The 22,285-nt window shown below is 43.7% G+C and overlaps 2 protein-coding genes across 7 annotated transcripts in view; one reads left to right on the top strand and one right to left on the bottom strand.

Moving 5' to 3' along the window:
* Astn2 (astrotactin 2) overlaps positions 1-22,285 on the top strand; it is a 986,452-nt gene that overhangs the window by 727,454 nt on the left and 236,713 nt on the right. The gene's annotated exons all lie outside the window — the stretch shown is intronic.
* On the bottom strand, positions 503-11,382 carry Trim32 (tripartite motif-containing 32). Of its 2 annotated transcripts, none has more exons than XM_006238270.5 (2): positions 11,298-11,382; positions 503-3,606 (listed from the first exon to the last, which is right to left on the bottom strand). In XM_006238270.5, exon 2 carries the CDS (start codon positions 3,528-3,530, stop codon positions 1,563-1,565), a length of 1,968 nt encoding a protein of 655 aa, XP_006238332.1. In that variant the 5' UTR covers positions 3,531-3,606; positions 11,298-11,382; the 3' UTR covers positions 503-1,562. The 2 variants fall into 2 exon arrangements, with proteins under 2 accessions (XP_006238332.1, NP_001012103.1); NM_001012103.1 differs by having other exon boundaries at positions 503-3,609; positions 11,298-11,354.

Raw genomic sequence — 22,285 nt, 5'->3', positions numbered from 1 at the left:
CCTCCAACGAAAGCAAGAAGAACTTGTTCACCATCACACTATTTCTTTACCCATCCTTTGACAGCTGTGCCAACACTGCCACCGATCAACAATTTGGGGTTCCTTATAGTTTAGCTCTCTGGCTTGCAATCACTCCTGCACCTAAGATCAAGATAGGTTACTTTGCAGACATGGAGGCCTGCAGAACTTTATTCCACACTCTCACTTCTAGTCTGAAACACACATATGTAGCTATCTTCATTTACAGACTACCATGCTTACCATAAGCATATGGTAGACACCCAATTTGAACAGGGTGCTGGTGATGCTACACGGATCCTGTTCAAATGCACATGGGAGTGAGGATCTGCTTATCTTTATATAATGGTACTTGGGACTGCATTTTAAATGAAGCAGAATGCTCTGCTGTCAACAAAACACAGTATAAATGAGCACAATGGCATAATACACGCTATTACTCTCCTGTCCCAAAGCCCACATTTAATTAAGATATGAACATCAGTGATGAAGAAAGTTACTAGTTTTATTAGTTTAATGCTTCATAGAACAGAAAGAAATCTCAAAGTCAAACAATATGCACTCACTTGAAGAAAATACAGAGTTAGCTACCTAATGGTTTGTTCTTCCGTAATGAAAATGGATACGTCGACCTTCCCCCGCATTGTTGGTCGAAGCCCACATAATCCAATTCTTCCAAAAACTCTTAGCATAGGTCAATGGAAGGAGTATGAAACATTCTGAGCCCTAAAAAATATCCAGGTTTGCTGGATATGTTAGCAAGGCTTACCTGTTCCCATCTGCCTTGGCTATGGCATAATTCTAACCTAGAAACTCCTTTAAAAGGCAAGTGATTTCTAGACTCAAGTGTTCAACACTATCCAACTAGGGTCAGTCAAACCATCCTCTCGCACATCTGCAAGAGAAGACAATCTATGTTGTCAGAAATTCCCAGTCAAGAGGTCCTGCTTCCCAAAGGGACTTTGTGTCACCTTAGTGACACTTAATGATACAGTCTCACACTGGTAAAGGTGATCAAAGGAGACACCATGCTACAGAGATATAATATCACTGACGGGTTGAGCAGATCCCACTGGAGCATGCACACAGAATGCAGCCAGAGTTAAAGCCACAGATGAAGCACACTGTAACAGGAAGAGGACAGTAGACTAGGGACCTCAGAGTCCAAAGGGAAAGATCAATGACTACTCTATACCAATACAAAGTTCAAACACAAGGGCAAAGGGCTAAAGTGGTTCTCTCTACTAAAGCCTTGAAGTGCCTGACTTCTAAGCAACTTCTGCTAAGAGCATCATCTATTCTACGTGGGACAAAGTACCTGTTAAAGCTCTAAGCTCTAAATTTAGAAGGAGAGAAGGGGAAGGGGGTGGGAAGAGGGGAATAACAAGCAAAATCACCGAAAACTAGAGCTTCCACAATTCTAGAGCAACCCTACTAGAATCAGGACACAGGCCACATCTACTCTACGACACCATCAACAACGAAGGAAGGAAAGGGAAGGAAACTCGGTTGGGGGGAAAGAAGAAACTGGTATTTCTCATCTTCTAAGGGGTAGAGTATCTTCTCAGATGGTAGCTGTAGATCTTGACACAGTGATCCCAACAGTCCAAGACCAGCAGCTGCCCCTTGGGTGTGAGGGCGATGCCCACTGGACAGGTAAGGCCCTCTCGAATAAGGACGCTGTAGCCACCGCCCTTGGGAAAATGGAGGATTTCCTTGCGGCTGCTATCAGCCACAATGAGGTCACCCCGAGCATCCACACACATGCCAGCGATGCAGCGGAAATCTTCATTCTCAGAGAAGAAGTGGCTGATCTGTCGGCCCAGCTGCCCATCGGGGCCCACAGAGCCGATGGAGAAGCCACCCTCCAGGTGGTGTTCATTCTGTCGGTTTTCCACATTGAGACCCAAGCCTTGGGTGAAATAGACTGTGCCTTCAGCATCACAGGTGACAAACTTGGGCCTCACAGCACTGCAGAGGCAGCTGTATTTGACTACTCCAGCTCCTCGGTCCACAGTGAAACACCAGAGCTTCCCGCCTTCCACATCAGTCACAACAAACTGGCCAGACGGTAGGGCTGTGATGCCCCATGGTTTGCTCAGCTGGCTCCTGTGACAGGCCACACAGTGGCCATCCAAGGTATAGACTTTAAGGGAGTTGTCATAGCTGTCAGTGACACCAATCAGCCCATGGCAGTTCATGGCCACTGAAAGAGGAGTGAGATTGGGCAAGTCGGCTCCAAGGAAGCTTAGCACAAAGCTGTCAATGCCACTGGGGCTGCGGCGGATCTCCTTCAAAAAGCCTTTGCGGTTGAACACTTGTATGCGATAGTTGCCCCGGTCTGCAACCAGCACCTCACTCTGACTGGTCACATAGAGACTGACTGGAAGGTTGAACATGCCTGGAGTGCTGCCTTTCGCTCCCATCTTCTTGAGAAAGAGACACTGTTGGATACTGGAGGCTGCCTCAGAACTCCGCTGTTTCGCAGGTGAAGCCCTAGGGCTGGGAACTACTTCTTCAGGGCTCATGTCCATCTCTCTAAAGGTTACAGAGGCTGAGGCAGAAGATGCTGCTCCCTCCTCCACTGCCCAGGAATCTTCCATGTTAACTGTCCGGGGCTTCTTAACAGCCTGGCCAATTTGCAGAGGACCAACATGTCCTACTTTAAGAAGCTCCACATCTTGCAGGGTAAGCTCCCGGGGTAGGCTTGCAGTGAGCTCTGGCTCCTCCTCATCTGCTGTCTCCTCCAGGAGTGCTACATCAGCTTGCTTGATCTTGGCTAGAAAGTAGTCACAGCGAGACACGGCCTGCACCTCCGCAATGTTGAGTAGGTAGCTCTGTTCCTCTACTACTTGGCTGTTGGACTTCTCAACCTCAGCCAAAGAGCCTGTGAAGAACTTCCGAGAGCGGGCTAGCTCTTCCTGGACCCTGCGTTCCTCGTGGCCATATTCTTGAAGAACAGCCTTATACCTTGCCTGAAGATCTCTAGAGACACCCTCTAAAGCTGCCTTCCTCCTTTGCAGCTCTCCAGTAAGTTCCCTTAGACGAGTCAACTTCTCCCCAAAGTCCCTCCGACGTTCCTCAGCTGCCTCCTTGACAGGGAGTGTGCAGTGGCCAGGAGGTTGGTGATCTGCCTCTCGGCAGGGTTCACACAACACCAAACCACAGCTTCGGCAGAACTGCCGAGGCAGCCGCCTGCCACAGGCTCGGCACATGAGCAGCCCGACGGCCTCACTGAGGCCGGCTGTGTCAATGATCTTCAGCACTGTCAGGTTGTCGGTCAGCTGGGTCAGGCTGGTGATGCGAGTAATCTTGCTGCAAAAGGGACAGCGGACACCATTGATGCTACTGGCCAGGAGCTTCTCCAGACACTGGCGGCAGATGGTATGGCCACAGTGCAGCAGCTTGGGCCGCAGCTGCTCTTCAGTGAAGGATTCCATGCAGATGGGACATTCTAGCACTTCCCGGAGGGCATCCAGGTTCAGGTGAGACGCTGCTGCAGCCGCAGCCATTGCTCTTCTAGAGAGGGTTCCTGTTAACACAGCCTAGAGCCGAATAGCTTAATATTCATGCCCCAGTGTCAAATTCCTGCTAAAGAGAAAAACAAACCATTATTTATTTTTCCATTCTTACATAGACTAATCCAGTCTAGAAACACTTAGAGAATAGCTATAACCATCCATTTAATCATTTACCTATCTACACTTTATTGCAGTCATTATGACTCAGGCAATAGTTTCTCTTTCTCTCTCTCTCTCTCTCTCTCTCTCTCTCTCTCTCTCTCGTCTCTCTGTCTCTCTCTCACACACACACATACACACACACACACACACACAACACACGCACACATACATGCACAAGTGCACACACACACAATTAAAGCAATATGTTATGGGAGAATTCAAGGAAGAGCCTAATGCCTAAATGTCAGTTTCTCTATCATCTATAAAGTAGAAATGACAGCATCTATCTCATACGGTTGCTAGGTTACTGGAGGGTTAAATGATATGATATACAAGTAGGAAGGCACAGAATAACCCTGACCAGCAGAGAAAGTCACATGATGGTCTACACTGTGGGCTGCAGTAGGTAGAGTAATGGAGCCTGACAACCGAGTAAGGTTCCTCATAAATGGTGCTATTTGAAAAGCTAGGAGGCAGTGACACATACAGTTATTGTAAGCAAAGACCACTGTGTGAGTCCAGTGTCTGAGCCCTTTCATTCCATCACAGAATTGATGGCCTCAGAAAGAGAGAAAATTCTGATGGCTGCCTTTAAGTAATCTGCAAACCATCAGATAAGGAGGGAACAAGTTTTTCATTTGTTCATCTTCCTACCCCGTCACCTAGCACCCATGGTAGTCTTGGCATCACGTAGAAATGAGACATTACATTTTAGCACACACATCCTGCTCTACCATAGAAAGGTGTGTGAGTTAGGACAGACTCTGTCTCACAGATACTAAAGTAGACTCATTTTTACTTAAAGAAAAATTGAATTTCAGAGAGGCTGGAACACTCATTTTAGCCTGCAAGGACACAGAAATGAGATGGGAGAATGAAACACTTTGTTAAGGGGGCAGCCTTAACAAAGCTGAGAAAGCAGAGAACAAAACACAAAGTTATGTGAATTGGGATGAAGAACAGAGAACACTCGGTCTCTCTAGATTTAATATTCGGCATCTGTAAAATGGAAACAGCATATCTTTACTGGGTTTACATGAGGATCAGGAAGGATGCCATCTGCACTAGGAAGGTCCTAAGTGAACTTTAGTTCTGTCTTAGCCTTATGTTAAAACTGTAGACGACAGCAGGAGCTGTGAGATGCACACAGAGGTCATTTGAGTATGATCAGATATTGAGGACAACATGACTTTCATGTGCAAGTAAAATAGGAATTAATTGTGATGTGTTTGCTGGGACAAGCGCTTAGCGGCAAAGAACTGATATGCTTAAGGAAGAAAAGCACTGTGTGTGTGTGGAGGGGGGGGGAGGTCATATTTACCTCCAGGAAGTCCCTCTACAGCTAGGAAATTGCTCTGGTATCCTAGCACCTACTACACACTACCCAATGCTGTCCATGTTGATTCTCACTTAATCTTCATTGTGGAAATGAGGTAAGATATTTACTCTCCTACTTTAGCAATGAGAACACCGAAGTTCAGAAAAACTAGCTCAAGGTCTCAGCGGTCAAACATGGTACCTTTACTTATTTTTAACCCAACATTATTTCCAAGGTTTTTCTTTCAGTAATTATTAACGAGTGCTTTCATCTCTGCTCTAGGACACACTGCCTTTAAGATATACTTTTCTCCCTGAAAAATGAACAATCATCTAGCTGAGCCAGCCAAAAGGGTGGAGCAAATTGATTTATTAGCTGGGTGACACAGTCCCATACTCTTGATTTGCAACCATTACAATTCAAATCCATGCCTTGACAAAACAACAAATTACTGGGCAGCGTGAACTTTAAATGATCTCCTGTGGCTATTACAACAGTAAATGCTCAATTCTCAAATGCTGTGGGCATGGGGCAGCCCCACAGAAACACCAATAGAAGCCCTGACCCAGAATCTACGCGAGAGCCACTCAGTCCTAACCACTAGCTTTCTTCTGTCTCCTGTCGTCTGTGAGAACAGACTGAGGGCAGCATTTGGTGTTTGGATCCCGAGCATGTTACCTTACATTGTACAGGGACATCTGTTCCTCCTGGAGCTGGCACTGCAGACCAGCTTGTTAAACAAGTCTGCCAATTTGTAAAAATACTAGCAAATTCTTTCCCCAGATTTCTTTCAATTCAAAAGCTTCCTGCCTGTGTAAGCTATCCGTTTTATGAAATTAATTGACTATGCCCACATCCAACTGCAAACTATTTCTCCAGTCTACAGCTTTTCGGTTCTCCAAAAAGATGTCAAAAATCCATGCACTCAAAATTCTGGCTTTGAAGGAGTGTAGACCTGAAAAATGCCTGAACTTACTTCTGTACTACCATCCCAGAACACAGCTTAGGCTAAGACAGACCTACCAGCCAGGCAGACCCTGCCTTTCCTCCAGATGGGCATACCTGACCACTCCCATTAATACCAAGATTGAATCCCACAGAAGCTCGATTTGATTTCAACATCCCTGACAAGACTATCACAGTGAAAGGAACTGCCTCACTATGTCAAGCATTCACATGTGCTGCCCATCTATTAACAATCAGTAACCAAGCAGAATGAAAAGTCAACACACCATTTACAGTCTTGGCTGCCTCCACAACCCCTTGAACACATTTCCCATTGTTCAGTCTATACTCCAAGTCTTGCCCTTCCATTTTATGTTATCTCCATTTACCTTGTTCGCTCACCCCCTCCACACAATGACTGAAGTGTACAGCCCACCCTGATGTCAGCACATCTCTGACTCTAGATACCGTATCTCTTAAAGTTGTATGTGTTCTCACAGATCTAAGACCGCCTTCTCCCCTCTTGACACCCCTGAGTTTTGCCAGTTGGTGAAACAGGTAGCTAGGGAGTTGAAAGAACAAAGAGTAAGCAAATAACATAAACCTTGAGGTGAGACAGAACAAGACAAAATTTCCTGTCTTCACTTACGGGGGGGGGGGGGGTAGCAAATTACCTAATATCTCTAGACCTGACAGATTACTTAACTTTTCCATGCCTGGCAAGTTATTCAGACATTCTAGGCCTGACAAATGCTTTAACGCCTCTCTACCTATTTTCTTAGTTTAAAAAAAAAAGAAAGAAAGAAAAGAAAAAAAAGAAAATTACCATGAAAACTAGGGATAATACATGTAGATACTTAGGCTGATAACTGGCAGGCAAGCAGTGACTAAACATAGTTGATGACAGTGACTATTTAACCTAATTCTGTTAGCAATCAAGAGCATTAAGAATCATAAACAGTCCTGGTATTAGCAAACAATTCAGTTTGTAATCTAAGTTTTGAAAGGAATGGAGAATTATCCTTTCATGGGCTGCAAAGGCACATAAAGATCACTCAAAGGCCAAGTTAACTTGGGAGGGATTCAGTTGAGAAGGTGGTCACCTAGGCTAGGAAGCAAGGAGTAAATGAAATCACCACTTTAATTAACATAGCAACTACTGAGGCCCCTTCTAGCAGAGACTAAATACACAGAGCTAGAGTGAGCTGTGACCCAGAGTACTACAAATGAGGAAACTGAGACCAAGAGGGGAAGACTAGCTACTCACACATCACAGGGCAGAACTCCAGCAAAGGGGAACAGGCTAGAAACTAATGGTGCTACAAGCATTAAGTACATTCAGGACCAGAGCACTCTGGCTTTAGATCCCAGCTCTACCACTTACAGTGAAGATCTGAAAGGTTACTTAACATCTCAGCTTATATATGAAATGGCCTTTTAAGGTGATCCCTTCTCACAGGCGAGGAGAAGACACTAAGCTAAAGCACTTTGGACAGCACCAAGTTAGGCACAGAATTAACTGTGTAGATGAGCCTTTATTATTATTAGCAGCAGTGGCTGCAATTGCTACTGCTTGCCATAGCCACCAGCCAGCCTGTGATATGAAATGAACAGGCACCTGTCGTAAGGCAGATATCTAAGGCGCTAGACATCCAGTTAAATAATCTAAACTCAGGGCCTCCTGGGAGATTGCTATTTGATCTCAAGCAGAGCCAAAGTTTGAGTACTTGATTTCAATCTAACGGAATTCTTTAGACACCTTTATTTCCTATGCCCATCTTGTTCCTTGGGCGATTGGGCCATAAGCAAACCTGGAGAACCTTAAACAATTAAAGAAGCTGGTCTTTATTAAGCATTTACCACTAGTTTAGCCCCGACAAGATGGGGATGGAGACAACTTTTAGAAAGAGATATAAAAAAAAAAAAATCTAAAAATTTGATATGAAGGAACATTCTACAATTAATATGCTCATGTGGTTTGTGGGTGCTTTTATTTTGTTTAGAGACTAATCACTCCCTTTTGGGCCAGCACTCAAGCTTTATTTCTTATGCACTTTAACCCAGTTTGAACCAAGTGTGAACCGGTCTCAGTGCCACAAAGGCCACTCACTAACAAAACTCACCATTCCCTTAGCTCTGGCCAGGGAGACAAGTCTGTGAACTTTAGATTGGGGGCACTTATGATGCCTGCTAATAGCTAAAACCATATCTTCTAACTGCCACCTGGGGTAGTGAGTGCCAGGCACCTTCTACACATCACATGTGTTCTCTTAACTCTGTGAAGGAAGTGTTAGTCCACATCCTAATTAACACTCAGAAAAAAGTAACCTGTCCAGGTTCTACCACCATGGACTGTAGTAGCGTCATCCCTCAGATGCCCACATGTGAACTATGCCACAACAGGGCCCACTTGAAACATGTACTTTCATAGAGGATATGACTACTGTTACCTGCAGGCAAGATATGGCTAACAGGTGGGTAAATTCATCCAGGAATGACTTTTAAACCATACTGTCCTATCAGAAAGGCACAATGGAAGAAGTCTTCAAAATGTAACACCATCTGCATACGGAGGGGCATACTTTAGGAGGCTTGCCAACTTGTGACTTCTGATTCACATGCCCACTTAGCCATAGGCTCTGAAGCCCAGGATATGTCATGCAACTTACCTATTAACTTCCCACCTTATGGAATCAAGAGCAACATTTACATTGTGAGCTTTATGGAGAGAATGTACACTAGTCAGCACTCAGTGGAGTTCACTCTGTTTATAGACAGAGGCTGACTAGTGCTTGACCACCAAACAAGCAGTAAAACACCTGATTCCAAGGCTAACTGAACCTGCTCCATCATGTGTTTCCAGAAGTGATCTGTGTGGATATCACAGTCAAGTGTTCTGCCCTCAGCTCCAGTCTGATTTTAACTAGGAAATTGCCTCCTGTAATGTAGCTAGGTTTGGAGTTGATAAAGACAATGCTACCTTTCTGTTCCTGAGACCAAAATACACAAAGGAGGGTATTCAGAGCAGTCTCCTTCAGTCTAGCACTGTCCTTGGGCCAGAGTCTTCTTATCTCAGCTTCGTAGCTCCAAACTCCTTGCACTATCTCCCCACTGGTTCTGGTCTAAGAGCAAAGCAAGAACAAAGTCCAGGGCTTCTGCTGATCAAGAAAAGTCACCCCACTTTTGAATATGGGGCAAGCCTCCTTTTCATTAGGAAAGTCTGAAAAGGGAGGACCAAGACGACTGCAGCAAAGAAGCAAGAGGGGAGATTCTGTGGTGGCAATTTACACGGCAGTTTACTTCTGCCAGTTTTGGTGATGTGGCTTTACACAAGTGATCTCCTAAGCCTTAGTTTCATGTGTCACACTGGACATAGAAAGTATATTTAGAAGGACTGCCATGAGAAGAAAGTACACATAGATCTTTGAGAGTAGTAAATTCTTAACACTTACTAGGCACTAGACAGTAAGTACCCCGATTTATTTCACTGAGTCCGTACAGCAATCCTAGGATGCAGGTCTCTGAAGAGCTTGTGCATTGAGAGGTCAAACTTGTGCATTGAGAGGTCAAATAAGTCTTAAGATTTCAAAGCAGGAAGAGAAAAAGCCAGGATTTGGACCCAGAATTCTTGACTCTCTTGCTAGGTCCCTCATTTGTGGCATGATTGGCATTTCTGGCTAGGTGACAGTTTATTGTGGGGGTTGTTCACTAGAAATCAGTAGACCCCCACAACCCCTCAATTATGACAACTGACAATGCCTCCATCCAGACATGGTCAAATGTTTCCTGGCAGAACAAAACCACCCTATCTGAGAACTATGGTTTTAGGTAATGATACAGTCTAAATACTCAGTACATGTGAGGCTCTCCCTTGCTCCAACCCTGTTTTGTTTCTCGCCCAATTCTAATACTTCATTCATAGAATCACTGCCTCTTTGTGCTATAATAGACCTTCTATAAAATGATGTCAGATCTAAGATAATTTTGGCTTATACCTTTGAGGGCTTAGGGGTACAGAGAAAGGGATAAGTAGCAAAGCCCCTAGGTAGTTTATTGTTCTTCCCCAAGGCCTATAATGTTGAGTCTGTGGTGGGGAAGTTGGGGTGGTCAGAGTGGATTTAGTGAGAATACCTGTCTGCCTCAGGATTAAAGGGCCTTTAGTTAGCAAGTGAGGAAGACTCTGCCCTTCAGAGAATGTCAAACTCTCCTTCAGGATTTCTGAAGACCAGTGTCTTTATTTCCAAACCCCTACATTCTCCTAAATTCCATTCATTCATGCATAGTTTATTTATAAATTACTTTCAGGTCCCTGGGTCTTCAGAACACCCTCTGGGTTCAATTATGCAGAAATCAAGAAACAAAACAAACAAACAAACAAACACCTCCTTTAGTGGTCTCAGAAATTTCACCTGGTTTTGAATTGTACAATCTAGTTACAACATTCACTCCCCACCATTCAATCCTTTACAAACCCCATTCTCAACAATAAATCCCAAATCTAGAATTCAACCTCTTAGACTGTGTATGTTGCAACCCTGCAACTCACCAATAGCTCTTATGTGTCCCACATCCCTCTGGTACATCCTTTCATCTATTTTCAAACTCCCTACATCCTTTCATCTATTTTCAAACTTCCACTCCTATCACCCACGTATGGCAGCTCCAAACTCCAATCCTGTACCTTAGACTCTGCCTCCTTCAACCTTTTCCCTCATCTGCATTCCCCATCTTGTACTGTGCCACCTCCAACCTCCCCACCCCCGCCCCCGTCCTGCCTCACGTGTTGCCTTCAAACCTTTGCTGCGATTTGCTAACTGGGTACTGATTCCCTTGGGAACTCACCCCTCAATCTTTCCCAGATTCCGCTACAGAAATCCCTTTCTCTTCAGCATTTAGGATCTTCCAAGACTCTGGCTGTTTTGATCTCGGATCTTGCTACCATTACACCGATCTCCTCAAAGCCCTTAAGATTCTGCCCGCCAACACCCAATCTCATCCAGGCCTGCCAAATTCCTTTCTGCTTCTGATAGTATGCACCCAGATACCTCCAGGCACTTCAGGTCCTCGCATCTTACACATGCTGCACCCCGTCTCTCCGCATGGCCCCCACATTACCTCATACCTCTCTCCCGACATGCTGCAACTGCAAATTTCCTCAGCCCCTTTGCTCCCCTCCCCCAGCTGCATCTCAGCCCCGCCGAATCGCTCCTGAGCCCGTCCCTCCCCAACCCGGTCCTGCCACTCAGATCCAGTCCCCAAATTCTGCCATTCAATCTTGGAGCCCCGCGACCCACCACAGTCCCTGATCGCAGACCCTCCTTCCCGCCCCCTACCTGACCGCCCGCGGCTCCGACGCGAGTCCACCGCTGCCAGCCCACCCGCCCGCTGCCTCCTGCGCATGCGCTAGCGCGTACATCCCACGGCAATAGCCAATTTGTAGAATCGCCTGTCTGTCAACTTGCCCCGCCTCCCGAGGCATGCTGGGGCTTGTAGGCCCACGGCCCAGCGCCTGCGGCCCAGCTAAATGGGTAGGGATGGCTTCAGAAACCTAGGCCATTGCAGCGTGTGATCCAGCTTTCTGCGCTATTTCAGAGTCTAAACAGGGTTAGTCAATGCTAATCCCTCAGTAGTAGTCTCCAGAAAGTTCTGGCACCTTACAGAGAGACGCCTCTTTTAATCTTATGTAGGGAAGACGAGCACACTCCCTTCAAAGAGCAGCAGGTCCCCAGGCTAGGTCTTTCTGCCTGTGACACATCCCATAGTGGAGTCACAGAATACACAGCACTTAGGAAAGAGGTTTTCTTTGCCTCACAGCATGGAGGCGGATAGCAAAGGGAGAAAACAAGGAAAAGCCTGCATTCAGTCTTATCAGATGGTCAGTTCTGTGGCCCAGTGACTGGTCAGGTCCTGATGGGGACTGGTAATACCTGCTCTTGAACCTGATGAACACACAGTACTAGTTGGGAATATGAAGGAATCTGAAATACTAGGCTCTCATATTTGAAATTCCACCAAGCTGAGTACCCTCTGCACTGATGATAAGACAACAAACAAAACCAGTAATATCTTTAAACACTTGCCTACAAACTACAGACTTTGGGTAAAGAAACTGAGACCTAGGGGTCAAAGACCAAAGTAACCAGTTTCTACCTGCCAGAACCTGGATTTAATTTCTGAGAAGCATTCTTAACCTTGTTTTATTTTTCCGTTTCTTTATCTCGAAATAAAATTATGGGTTGTTTTGATGAATTACTAGAACTCAGAAAGATGGGAAAAGCAAATTTACCCCCCCCCCATCCCCAACTTGTCCAAGGTTCTATATCCACAGGACATCAGTTTAGATGGAACTCTGAACCAGGCTAGTCATTCTCCAACTGGACTCTCTTCTGGGCGATGCAGGAGTTCTCACACAATTTTACCCTGAGTACAGTGTTGTTATCTCAGATAATTCTAGAGCCCTGAGCCAATCCAGCCACCCAGAACTCCCAAGACCTGCTCAGAGAACATGTGACTCGAAGTTCTCTGAAGAAATTTTATCTGTGCTGGCAATCCTATGGACTGACCAAATGCCTAGAACTTCAAATGTGAAAGGATAGAAACCTGGTATACACACTTAATCAAGTTTATCTTGAGCTATCTTTAGTTCTCTGAATGGGCACTTATTACCAACCTTTGACTCTGACTTGCGATTATTAGGTAAAACTGTTGGAATGTATCCTTAAAGTGGAAGACCACTAGCTTCCAATAGTTCTAAAGCTGAGAATGTTATAACATCTGGAAAAGATACAAGAAATTTCCCTAGCTTGCTGTAGTCCACCTACCTGATGTCGCCCCGTGATGCATTTAAGTATTTTGACTTAGGAGTTTTTTGTTCTGGGAATAGGAATGTTCACAGACCTCTTCCACTGTAAAGTGTGTTATATGGGAGAGACAAGGCTATGCTTATTCCTATTTGACTCCGAATTACTTTGGGAGCAAAAAAGGAGAGGAGTACAGTGTTCCATCCTCTCTCCTTTTCTGACATCTGAAATTCAGCGGTCTGGGACCATGGAACTACCTGTATAACAGGTTGCATTAAAAACAAACTATGACTGTGTTCCTGTTTTGTTTATTTGAGGCAAGGTTTGGGGTATAACCTAGGTTTGTCCTGTACCCCACTATGTACCTGTCCTGGTAAGTTATTTGTTGGTTTCATTTGTTGTTTGGTTTGTTGTTTGGTTTGGTTTGATCAACTTCACACAAATCTAGACACATCCAGGAACCTTACCTTAGCCTGTAGCCAGGTCTACGGGGCATTTTCTTGACTGATAATTAGTATGGGAGTGGCATATGGATAGGCAGATGGTGCTGGGAGATATAGGAAAGGTAACTGAGCATAGGGCCTAGTGAACAAGCCAGGAAGCCCCAGCCCCCCTTTATCTCTGCTTTAGTTCTGCCTCCGGGTTCTGGCCTTCTTGAACCTTTGCCTTGTTTTCCCTTAATGATGTACTGGCACCAGAATGTGGGAACCAAATAACCCTGTCCTTCCCAGGCTGCTTTTGGCCATGGTCATTGTCACAACCGTAGAGGCAAATTAGGCTAGTGGTCCCGTCTGCCTGTAAGCTGTCTGTTCTCCTTACCCATTCTCCTAAATGGGAGGATGACAAACCTGTGCCCTTAGGCAAATGGTTTTAAATTGTTTTTAATTGTCTGACCTAAGGTTAGTGTAGCTGCAATAGAATACAGTGGGATAAGTAAAGTAAGGGTTGGGCAAGGGTTGGGCAGTTTCTTAGTACTTCATAGACATTCACTCATCATAACTGACCCTTTCAATAACACTGTAGGTGGATAAAGAAACCCCAAATAGCATGTGCCAGTCAACTCCCGGAAGTACAGAGCTAGAGTCCAAACCACCCTTTACAAACAACCCACATTTTATGAGAGGAGCTATCTTTTCTATTTGTTAAGAAAGATTATTCAAAATATTCAAAACAAATGAGAGATTACAATGCTAAGTCAAGAAATCTGTGACAAACTTGATTATGATCTCCTGGTTATTGTTTTACTCTTCCTTGAGCAGTTCTGAGCATACTCTCCAGGGGAGAATACCACACACAGGGGCAGCCTCACCACCTTCAGGTTATTTGGGGGGTAGATGAAAAGAGATGACTTGCTATTAGGCTTCCTAACTGGCTGGAACTGAGAAAGGCTTGTAAGCTTAGCATGAACATCCAATGTTCACATTCCAGCAGTGTGAATACTGAATAACCTTTGTACTGGCTTTCCGTCATATGTCATATCAGAGTCTTGCTGTAGCTTCTTCCTCTAGAAAGATAGGGAAGCCTTCAGGCAAGGGGCTTAGGACACTTCTACTCACTGTGCTGTAGGTGGAGACAATGAGAGAGCTGCTGTCAAATGGTCTCTGACTTAAATTCTCTTCTACTACCAGAGGGAAAGAATTAGAATTCTGTTCTCTGAACACTGCAATTAACATCCTACAATCTCACTTCAGCACTACTGGTGTGCATGTGTGTATATGTGTGTGTATACACATATGCATATATATATATATAGCTAGTCATATGGATTTATCATATATATTATAGGAATGCATATAACTTGATATTTCTTTCTGACAGAAAGCTAATGGCCCTCCTGAAATTCAAAGATAAGGCTCAGCCATGCCTTTGTAATTAATATGTTCTTTTCTTTTCTCCCGAAAATCATGTTCATCTGAATGTTCCTTTTTTAAAAAAATGTTTAAATTATTCAACAAATGTGAATTTATTGTCACCCTCCACACGAAATCTAGGAGTAAAATAAACACTTTAGAAAACTAGCTTCACTTCTGTCTTGCAGCTTTGCACACACAGTCCTCATGTTAGCAGCCTTTTGACACAGAAATGTTCTCAATCTGTGGGTTGAGATCCTGGGGCAAACGTCTATCTCTAAAAATATTTATATTATTATTCATAACAGTAGCAATATTATGGTTTATGAAGTAGCAACAGAAAATAACATTATAGTTGGAGGTCACCACAACATGAAGAACTGCACTAAAGGGTCACAACGTAAGGAAGGTTGAGAGTCACTTTTTTATTTTATTTTATTTTATTTTATTTTATTTTATTTTATTTATTTTAATTTTTGTTGGAATGGAGAAAGCCTTGGGAGCTTAGTATGTACATCCAATTCTCACATTTATTTGAATGTTCAGTAACTTAGTGAATCATTCTATTTTTGTTTTTGTTTCTTTGAGACAGGGTTTCTCTGCGTAGCCCTAGCTATCTTGGTACTTGCTTTGTAGACCATGCTGGCCTTGCACTCAAAGAGCCCCCTCTGCTGTGATCTCCCAAGTGCTGGGACTAAAGCCATGCACCACAATCCCTGGCTTAACATACCTTCTAAGGGACTTAATGAGCTATGTGCAAAGTGCTCTGTGTGAAGGTTTGCAATTATTATGATTGCTAATCTCAACAAAAAGATCCTTTTCATCCCCCTCATTACTAAATGAATTATGATAGGAAAAGAAGTGTCTTGCTTGAAAAATACAGAGGAGAAAAGTATAAGGAATGAAAATTCTCATGTATCATTACAAAATTTGTCTGAAAATACCTACTTATTATTGAAATAGCATTTTATTAAATAATATAAATTCAAAGGTATCAGTCTATCTGTATTACATGTTTACCATTATATAACAAGTGACTACCCCAACATTTAAAGTCATCTGCATACATTATCTCAGAGTTTCTGTGAATCAAGGGATCCAATTCCAGCTTTCCTGGCTCCCATGTTTCAGAGTATCTTACAAGATGGAGGTCAAGTTCTTGGCTAGGTTTGAAGTCTCAGCTGAAGGTTTGGATTGAGGAAACATTCATTTCCAAAACCCTTGAAGTAGCTGTTGGCTAGATTGAGTTCCACCGGACAGAGTCTCCAGTGTCCCAGCCTATCACCTTTGTCTCACACGGTTTTATATCATTTCTTACTAAATATTTTATTTTTTGAATGTATGAAGAGGTCTTAGCTATTTTAAAATTTAAATTGTAATACATGAGAAATAATAAACTGAACTTATTAAACTAAATAAAGGCTTGCGTCCTTACAAAAGACAGCATGTAGATAAAAGGAGGGAGGGGTGCCACAGACTGGGAGAAAATATTATAAAAGAGATGTCTGATAGAGAATTTTTGGAAATATATAAAAAGACCTTAAAATGAAGCTGTAAGAAAACAAACAGGGCTTTGGAAGACGGCTCAGTGAGTAAGGCACTTGCAGGTTTAAAGCATGAGGACCTGAGTTTAGATTCTTGATGTCCATTTAGAAAAGCTGAGCATGGCTGTCCACACCTGCAGTTCTAGTACTGGGAGGTAGAGACAGGAGGATCCTGTGGACCGACTTGCTGGCCAGTGTAGCCAACTGATAAGCTTCAACCTCAGTGACAGATCTTGTCTCAAAAAATAAGGTGAAAGGCTATAGACACAGACACCCAACATCAACCCCCCAACATACACAGGTATGTGTATCCCCTCTTACATATGCTCATGCACACACACACACACACACACACACACACACACACACACATACACACACACACACACACACACACACACGGGGGGAGAGAGAGAGAGAGAGAGAGAGAGAGAGAGAGAGAGAGAGAGAGAAATAAAAGATATAGAAAAAGGAAAGGCAGGCATCTTGATTTATAGCATGGATTAAAACTTAATAACTCAGCAAAGAAGATATACAGACAGCACATAAGCATTACACAAATGCTTATATGCCACATTATACACTCCACATTATATACCACCAAAAAACAATGACTAGAACAAGATTTGTCTATTCAACTATCAAACCTAGAACAACGCAAAGGCAAATGCTGACCGTATGTGTATGCACTGATAGGAAGACTCATTTATTGCTGGTGGAAATGCAAGTGGCAAAGCCATTTGAAAAGAGACCTTGGAAGTTTACCACAAAGCAGAGCGCACTCTCAGCATGAGACTCAGCAGTCATCTCCTATGTGTCGCTGTGGGTAAGTCAAAACTGTAGATTACCAACCGCAGGAAGGTCAGTGGTTGTCGTGGGTTGCAGGCAGAGGTGAAGACTAAAGCTGGCAAACACTGATGGTAGTTTAAAGCAGTGAAAATGGTCTGTATGACGCAATCATCGTGGGTGCAAGTCATTATATATTTGTCCAGGAAGTACAAGGAATTGCCTCTAGTATAACCTGTGGACAGTGGGTGATTATGATGTCTGTGAAGGCTCATCAAGGGTATTATGTTACACTGGTGGGAGCCATGGTGATGGAGGAAGGTTTAGCATAGATTAGGGAAGGAGCATGTGAACATTCCTATACCTTCCTCTTAATATTTCCACGAACCAAAGATGATCTAAAATTGTTTTGAAAACAGGAAAAGTGAACAATTTTTGCATAATTATATCCCAGTAACAGAACTGCAGGTTCCTTAAATCTACTTTAACATTTATTCCTAGATGATTTTCTGCTTTGAATAACATCCTTAAACATATAATGCAAAAGTGCTGTGTTTAAAGACACTAGACATTATTTTTCTCTCTAGCTATTTCTTTCTTCAAAATGGGTTTATTTCTATGATATGTGTATAGGTGTTTTTGCCTAGATGTATGTCAATGTGCCATGAGTATGCAGTACCCATGGAAGCCAGAAGAGGGTGTCACACCCTCTGGTACTGGAGTTATAGACATTTGTTACTTTACAAGTTCTCCTAACTACTAAGTTTTGTTTCCGGCCATTCTATTTAGTGTTTTTTTAAAAGAACTTTTTAATTGATTTTTTGTTAATTTCAAATCATGCACCCCAATCCCACTCATCTCCCCATCTCCCCATATCCACCGTCTGCCCTTGTGTACTTCCCCACTTTGCTCTCCCATGCTCACACCACCAGGACCAGCCTGCCTGCTCTCATACCTTCAGGGCCAGTTCTCCCATGCTGCCCAGGCAAAGGGTGGAGCCAGCTCTGCACAGCCCTCAGACATCAATATGGCTCCAGGCAGCAGCCCACATCAGGAATGTCTGCATAGCCTTTGGTGATAGCATGGGAAAGACATTGACACAGACCTCAGCTGCTACAGGACTATGGCCCCAGGCATGATCGTCAGCGGCAGCACAGGCTGGGCCATCACCATGGTCTTAGGTGGTAGTGCAAGCTACTCTTGTCAGCCTGCTCATCACCACACTCCTCCAGTCTTCCTCTCTTCATCGTGCACACCACCTTCTGCCTATCTTCCTCGCCCATCTGTCCACCACATACCTGTTCATCTTAGTGGCACTTGGGCTTCTGGGTGTCTTCTGCCCTATTTAATTCTTTTAAAACTTTGATATACAGTAGACATTTTTTCAGCTTCTATACAACTTGAAGATATATGTTTTGCTTCCCTCTTAATATAAAAAAACTGTCTATGGCTCCTGTAAAGTTTAATCTTATAAAATAAGATTAAAAAAAACTTCGTGTCTGTGTTTCTCTGCTATCCCTGTAGGTAGCCATTTTATTAGTTTGATTAGGCCTGTCAGTATTTCTTACGGGAAAAAAAACACAATATAGATATTATCTATAAGTCTAGATATGTATTTTTTATGGGTCCCTTCTCTTCACACATAAGATCTATCTACTGCTGCACACATTTCCTTTTCCATTTAATAAAATGTGCTTCTGATTACTCTATCTGACACTTAGTAAGAATTGTTCTAACTCCAAGTTTGTTATACTGATCCTACCATTTCAGATGTGCCATGAATTTCCACCAATTTCCTGTTGATCATCTATAGATTTCTTGTGAATATCTAACTTCTTTATTCCTGTGTTTTCATGTGTATCTGTGTGTGAGTAGACCCGTACAGGTCAGACGAGGACGTTGAATTCCTTGGACCCGGAACTCTAGGTAGTTATGAGCAACATGATGTGGATGCTGGAAACTGAATTCAGGTCCTCTGTGAGAGCAGAAAACATTTTTTGCCTACCAAGTCATCTTGCCAGTTTCTCCCCCAGTTTTTGAGATGGGGTTTCCCATACCCCAGGCTGCCTTGAGTTCACTGTGTAACAGAGGATGACTTTGCGCTCCCAATCCTCCTCTCTCTACTTTCCAAGTACTAGGATTACCATTGTGCACCAACCCACCTGATTTATTCCAGTTTGAGAAATAGAATTTAGTGCTTTGGGAATTCTAGGCAAGCCTTCTGTGACAGTTTGAACGTGCTTGGTCCTGGGAGTGGCACTATTAGGAGGTGTGTCCTTGAGATATTGTTGGGGGGAGGGTATGTCACTGTGATAGTGGGCAAAGAGATCCTCCTCCTAGCTGCCTAAAAGTCAGTCTTCTGTTTGCCTTCGGAACAAGAGGTAGAATTCTCAGTGATTCCAGCACCATGCCTGCCTAGATTCTGCCATGCCTTTGGCCATGTTAATAATGGACTGAACCTCAGAACCAGTAAGCCAGCACCAATTTAATTTTGTCCTTTATAAAACTTACATGGGTCATGGTGTCTCTTTATAGCAATGGGAACCCTAACTAAGACACCCTCTAACAACTGAACTGCATATTATTTTAAGAAATTTATTGCCAACCAGTGTCTAGTCCCAAGGAATCCCTTTCCCCAAAGTTTGACATTTACACAAAAGCCACCATTCCCTTAGGGACTTGAGAAAAAATAGTCCCTACCTGCTAAAAGTAAGCATTCTCCTTATATTTCTGGCCAAAGGAACCCCTCTATTAAGTCAGGCTAGGAACTCTGCAGTATTCTAATCCAGACTGTGTGACCTTTGTCAGTTTGTCAGTATATTAAAATTATTTGTCTTATGGGAGGTGTTCTGAAAGCTATCCAGGAGGCAAATAACTTTTTTTGTCCCTAGCTCTCCTGCCAGCAGACTGATTCTCAGGATTAACCTCATAGTTCCAGAGGGGGTCTGACTAGGCAACTATGTCTGTCCCCACAGAATAAAAATTGTCTATGTAATGGACTTCCTTTGTGGACTTCAGCAGCTGAGTGTACCCTCTCCTCTTCCTTAGGAATTCATATGACATAGAGGTCATATGAATTCTTTGGTGAAGCTAGAAGGATCATTAGAGAAAGAACCAATGTGTCTTTCTATCTGGGGGAGATCAGCCATAGAAAAAGGGACACGGAGAAAGTCATCAGGATCTGCCACTTCCCTGAGAGTGTAGAGGCCATCAGTGTGGGAGTAGGTGTGAGCTGCAGGAAGCAACGAGGAGAGGACTATTGATTTTGAGATAGGATGGGGATAGGAGCTGGATGAAGAGTACTAGATCATGACATTGGGCTAAGGAAGAGGGTTAGGGGAAGAGGCAACTGGGGCGAGGTCTTCTTCTCTAGATTGAAGTTGAAAAGTCTGGGATTGGGTAAGTTTCAGGAGTGGGGTTGGCTTTTGCCAGGAGCACCTGGCATGAGATACAGAGGGAAGGCAGAGAGCAGAGAGCAAAGGACTTCCGCATATAGGTGGACTTATTCCACTTTGTCTGTGTCTTGGCCATATTTGTTATGATCAGTGATGATTTGGTAGTCAAATGTGCCATTGTTTGGCCATTGAGGTTAACAGTAGAGTCTGTATTGTGGCAAGGCAATGTTGCAATAAAAAATGAGGTGACAAGGTTTAGTGACACCACTAAGTCCAAGAGTGGGTCAAGACTTGAGCAGAGTTGAGGGGTTAGGTTTTGAGTATGAAGAACCAATGTTCAAAGAGTAAGAGAGTCAGAGTAATTCCTTAGTTCCTACCCAAATAAGGATTAGAAGCAATGGGAGTAGAGAGGATCATTGCAGTGACAAGAATCTCAACCTACCACATCCTCAGTGGACTGAGAGACTTGTGAAAGAAACATTCTAAATTACAGAGAAAAGAAGCACTTTGTCCTTATGACTAGAGCCCAGTGGAGGTGAAAGGAGCTTCTTGGCACATTGGTATGGCTTTTGAAGTATGAATAGAAAAAACAAAGGACTCAGGGATGACACCCTGTAGATGAGGAGAGACAAGTAGTTAGAGCATGAAGAGAAGCTGGCAAGGTGGACTGGAAAGGCTTTTGGGGGGAGGGGATTAAGGTTGTATAGAGGAAAGGTAAGTGCCCAGTATGAGAGATGTCCAGACAGGTGTGGTAGGCTCGAAGAACCAGAGAAACATTTAATAAATACTCAGAAAAGTCAGATTGTTAGAGCAGGTGTGGGGGAGAGCAGCTGAAGAGTTAGCCTCTAGAATTTGGAACCAATATGTGGTGGGTGGCAGAAGCCAGAATGGGCAAGCAATCCACTCCCAGAAGGGCAGAACTGGCAGTGTGATTCAATTAGGAGATGCTAAGCTCCTTGGAGGGAGGCTCACTTATATCTTCCCTGGGTTTGAGCACCAGGTGAAAGAAAAAAAAAGACAGAAGTAAAAAAGTAAAGAACATAACTTCCCCTAAGTATGGTTGAAGAGAGAATCTGTTCTAGATCAAAAGGAGAGCACAGCCAGAGGCAGCGACATCTGGAAGAGTCCAGACTGAACATGAACAGACTGAGTTAGACCATTTGAGATGGGAGAAGGGGTAGAATAGCCGACTAACAGGAGCAGCCTGTGCCAAGAGACTGGCCAGGAGGTTAACAGTTAGGCTGAAAGGTCAGGTAAACAAATGGCTGGATTATATAGGCAAGGGCAGCTGGAGGCAGAACAGCCAAGGCCCTGGACTGGAAAAGTTTAAGGTAGAGAGTGAGGTGTGCCAGCCATACCCTATAACAGGTAGCGACTGAGGGGTGCTAGGAGAACTTGGCAATCAGCTTCTGCTTTGACATTTTAAATAGGCCCCTCAGCCATTCGTCCTGGGATATTACGACCAGAAAAAGAAATAGAACTTGCACTCTGGAATTTATAGCTATCCAGACTGGAATCTTTAGCACCACCAGAGTGAAAGGGAGCTTAACACAGCAGCAAGTGTGCTAAGAAATAAGACAAGAAAACAATGAACCAGTTTTTCGTAGACCCAGCTACATTTTTACATCAACCTGGACTTAAACCTGGACATACCTAGGAAGAGGGAATCTCCCTTGATCAATTGCCTACATCACATTGGCCTGTGGGCTTATCACGGGAGCATTTTCTAGCATGCTCATTGGGCAGGTCAGACTATACTGCACACGGAAGGTAGGTACCTGAGCAAGCCACAGAGAGCGAGCTAGTAAACAGTGCTACTCCATGTTCTCTGCTTCAGTTCTGTCCTTCAGGTTCCTAACTTGATTTCCTGCCTTGACTAACTTCCTTCTACACTATAACCTGTAAGACAAACACTTTCTTCCCCAGGATCGATTCACTCAATGTTT

This window comes from Rattus norvegicus, chromosome 5 (assembly GCF_036323735.1).
Source record: "Rattus norvegicus strain BN/NHsdMcwi chromosome 5, GRCr8, whole genome shotgun sequence".
In the NCBI taxonomy this organism is placed as follows: Eukaryota; Metazoa; Chordata; class Mammalia; order Rodentia; family Muridae; genus Rattus; species Rattus norvegicus.
The sequence above is the reverse complement of the archived record's forward strand: the minus strand, read 5'-3'. Positions and strand labels throughout refer to the sequence as shown.

Excerpts from the sequence above, each read along its gene's own strand:
- Trim32 (XM_006238270.5), bottom strand. The coding sequence starts at position 3,530 with ATGGCTGCGGCTGCAGCAGCGTCTCACCTGAACCTGGATGCCCTCCGG.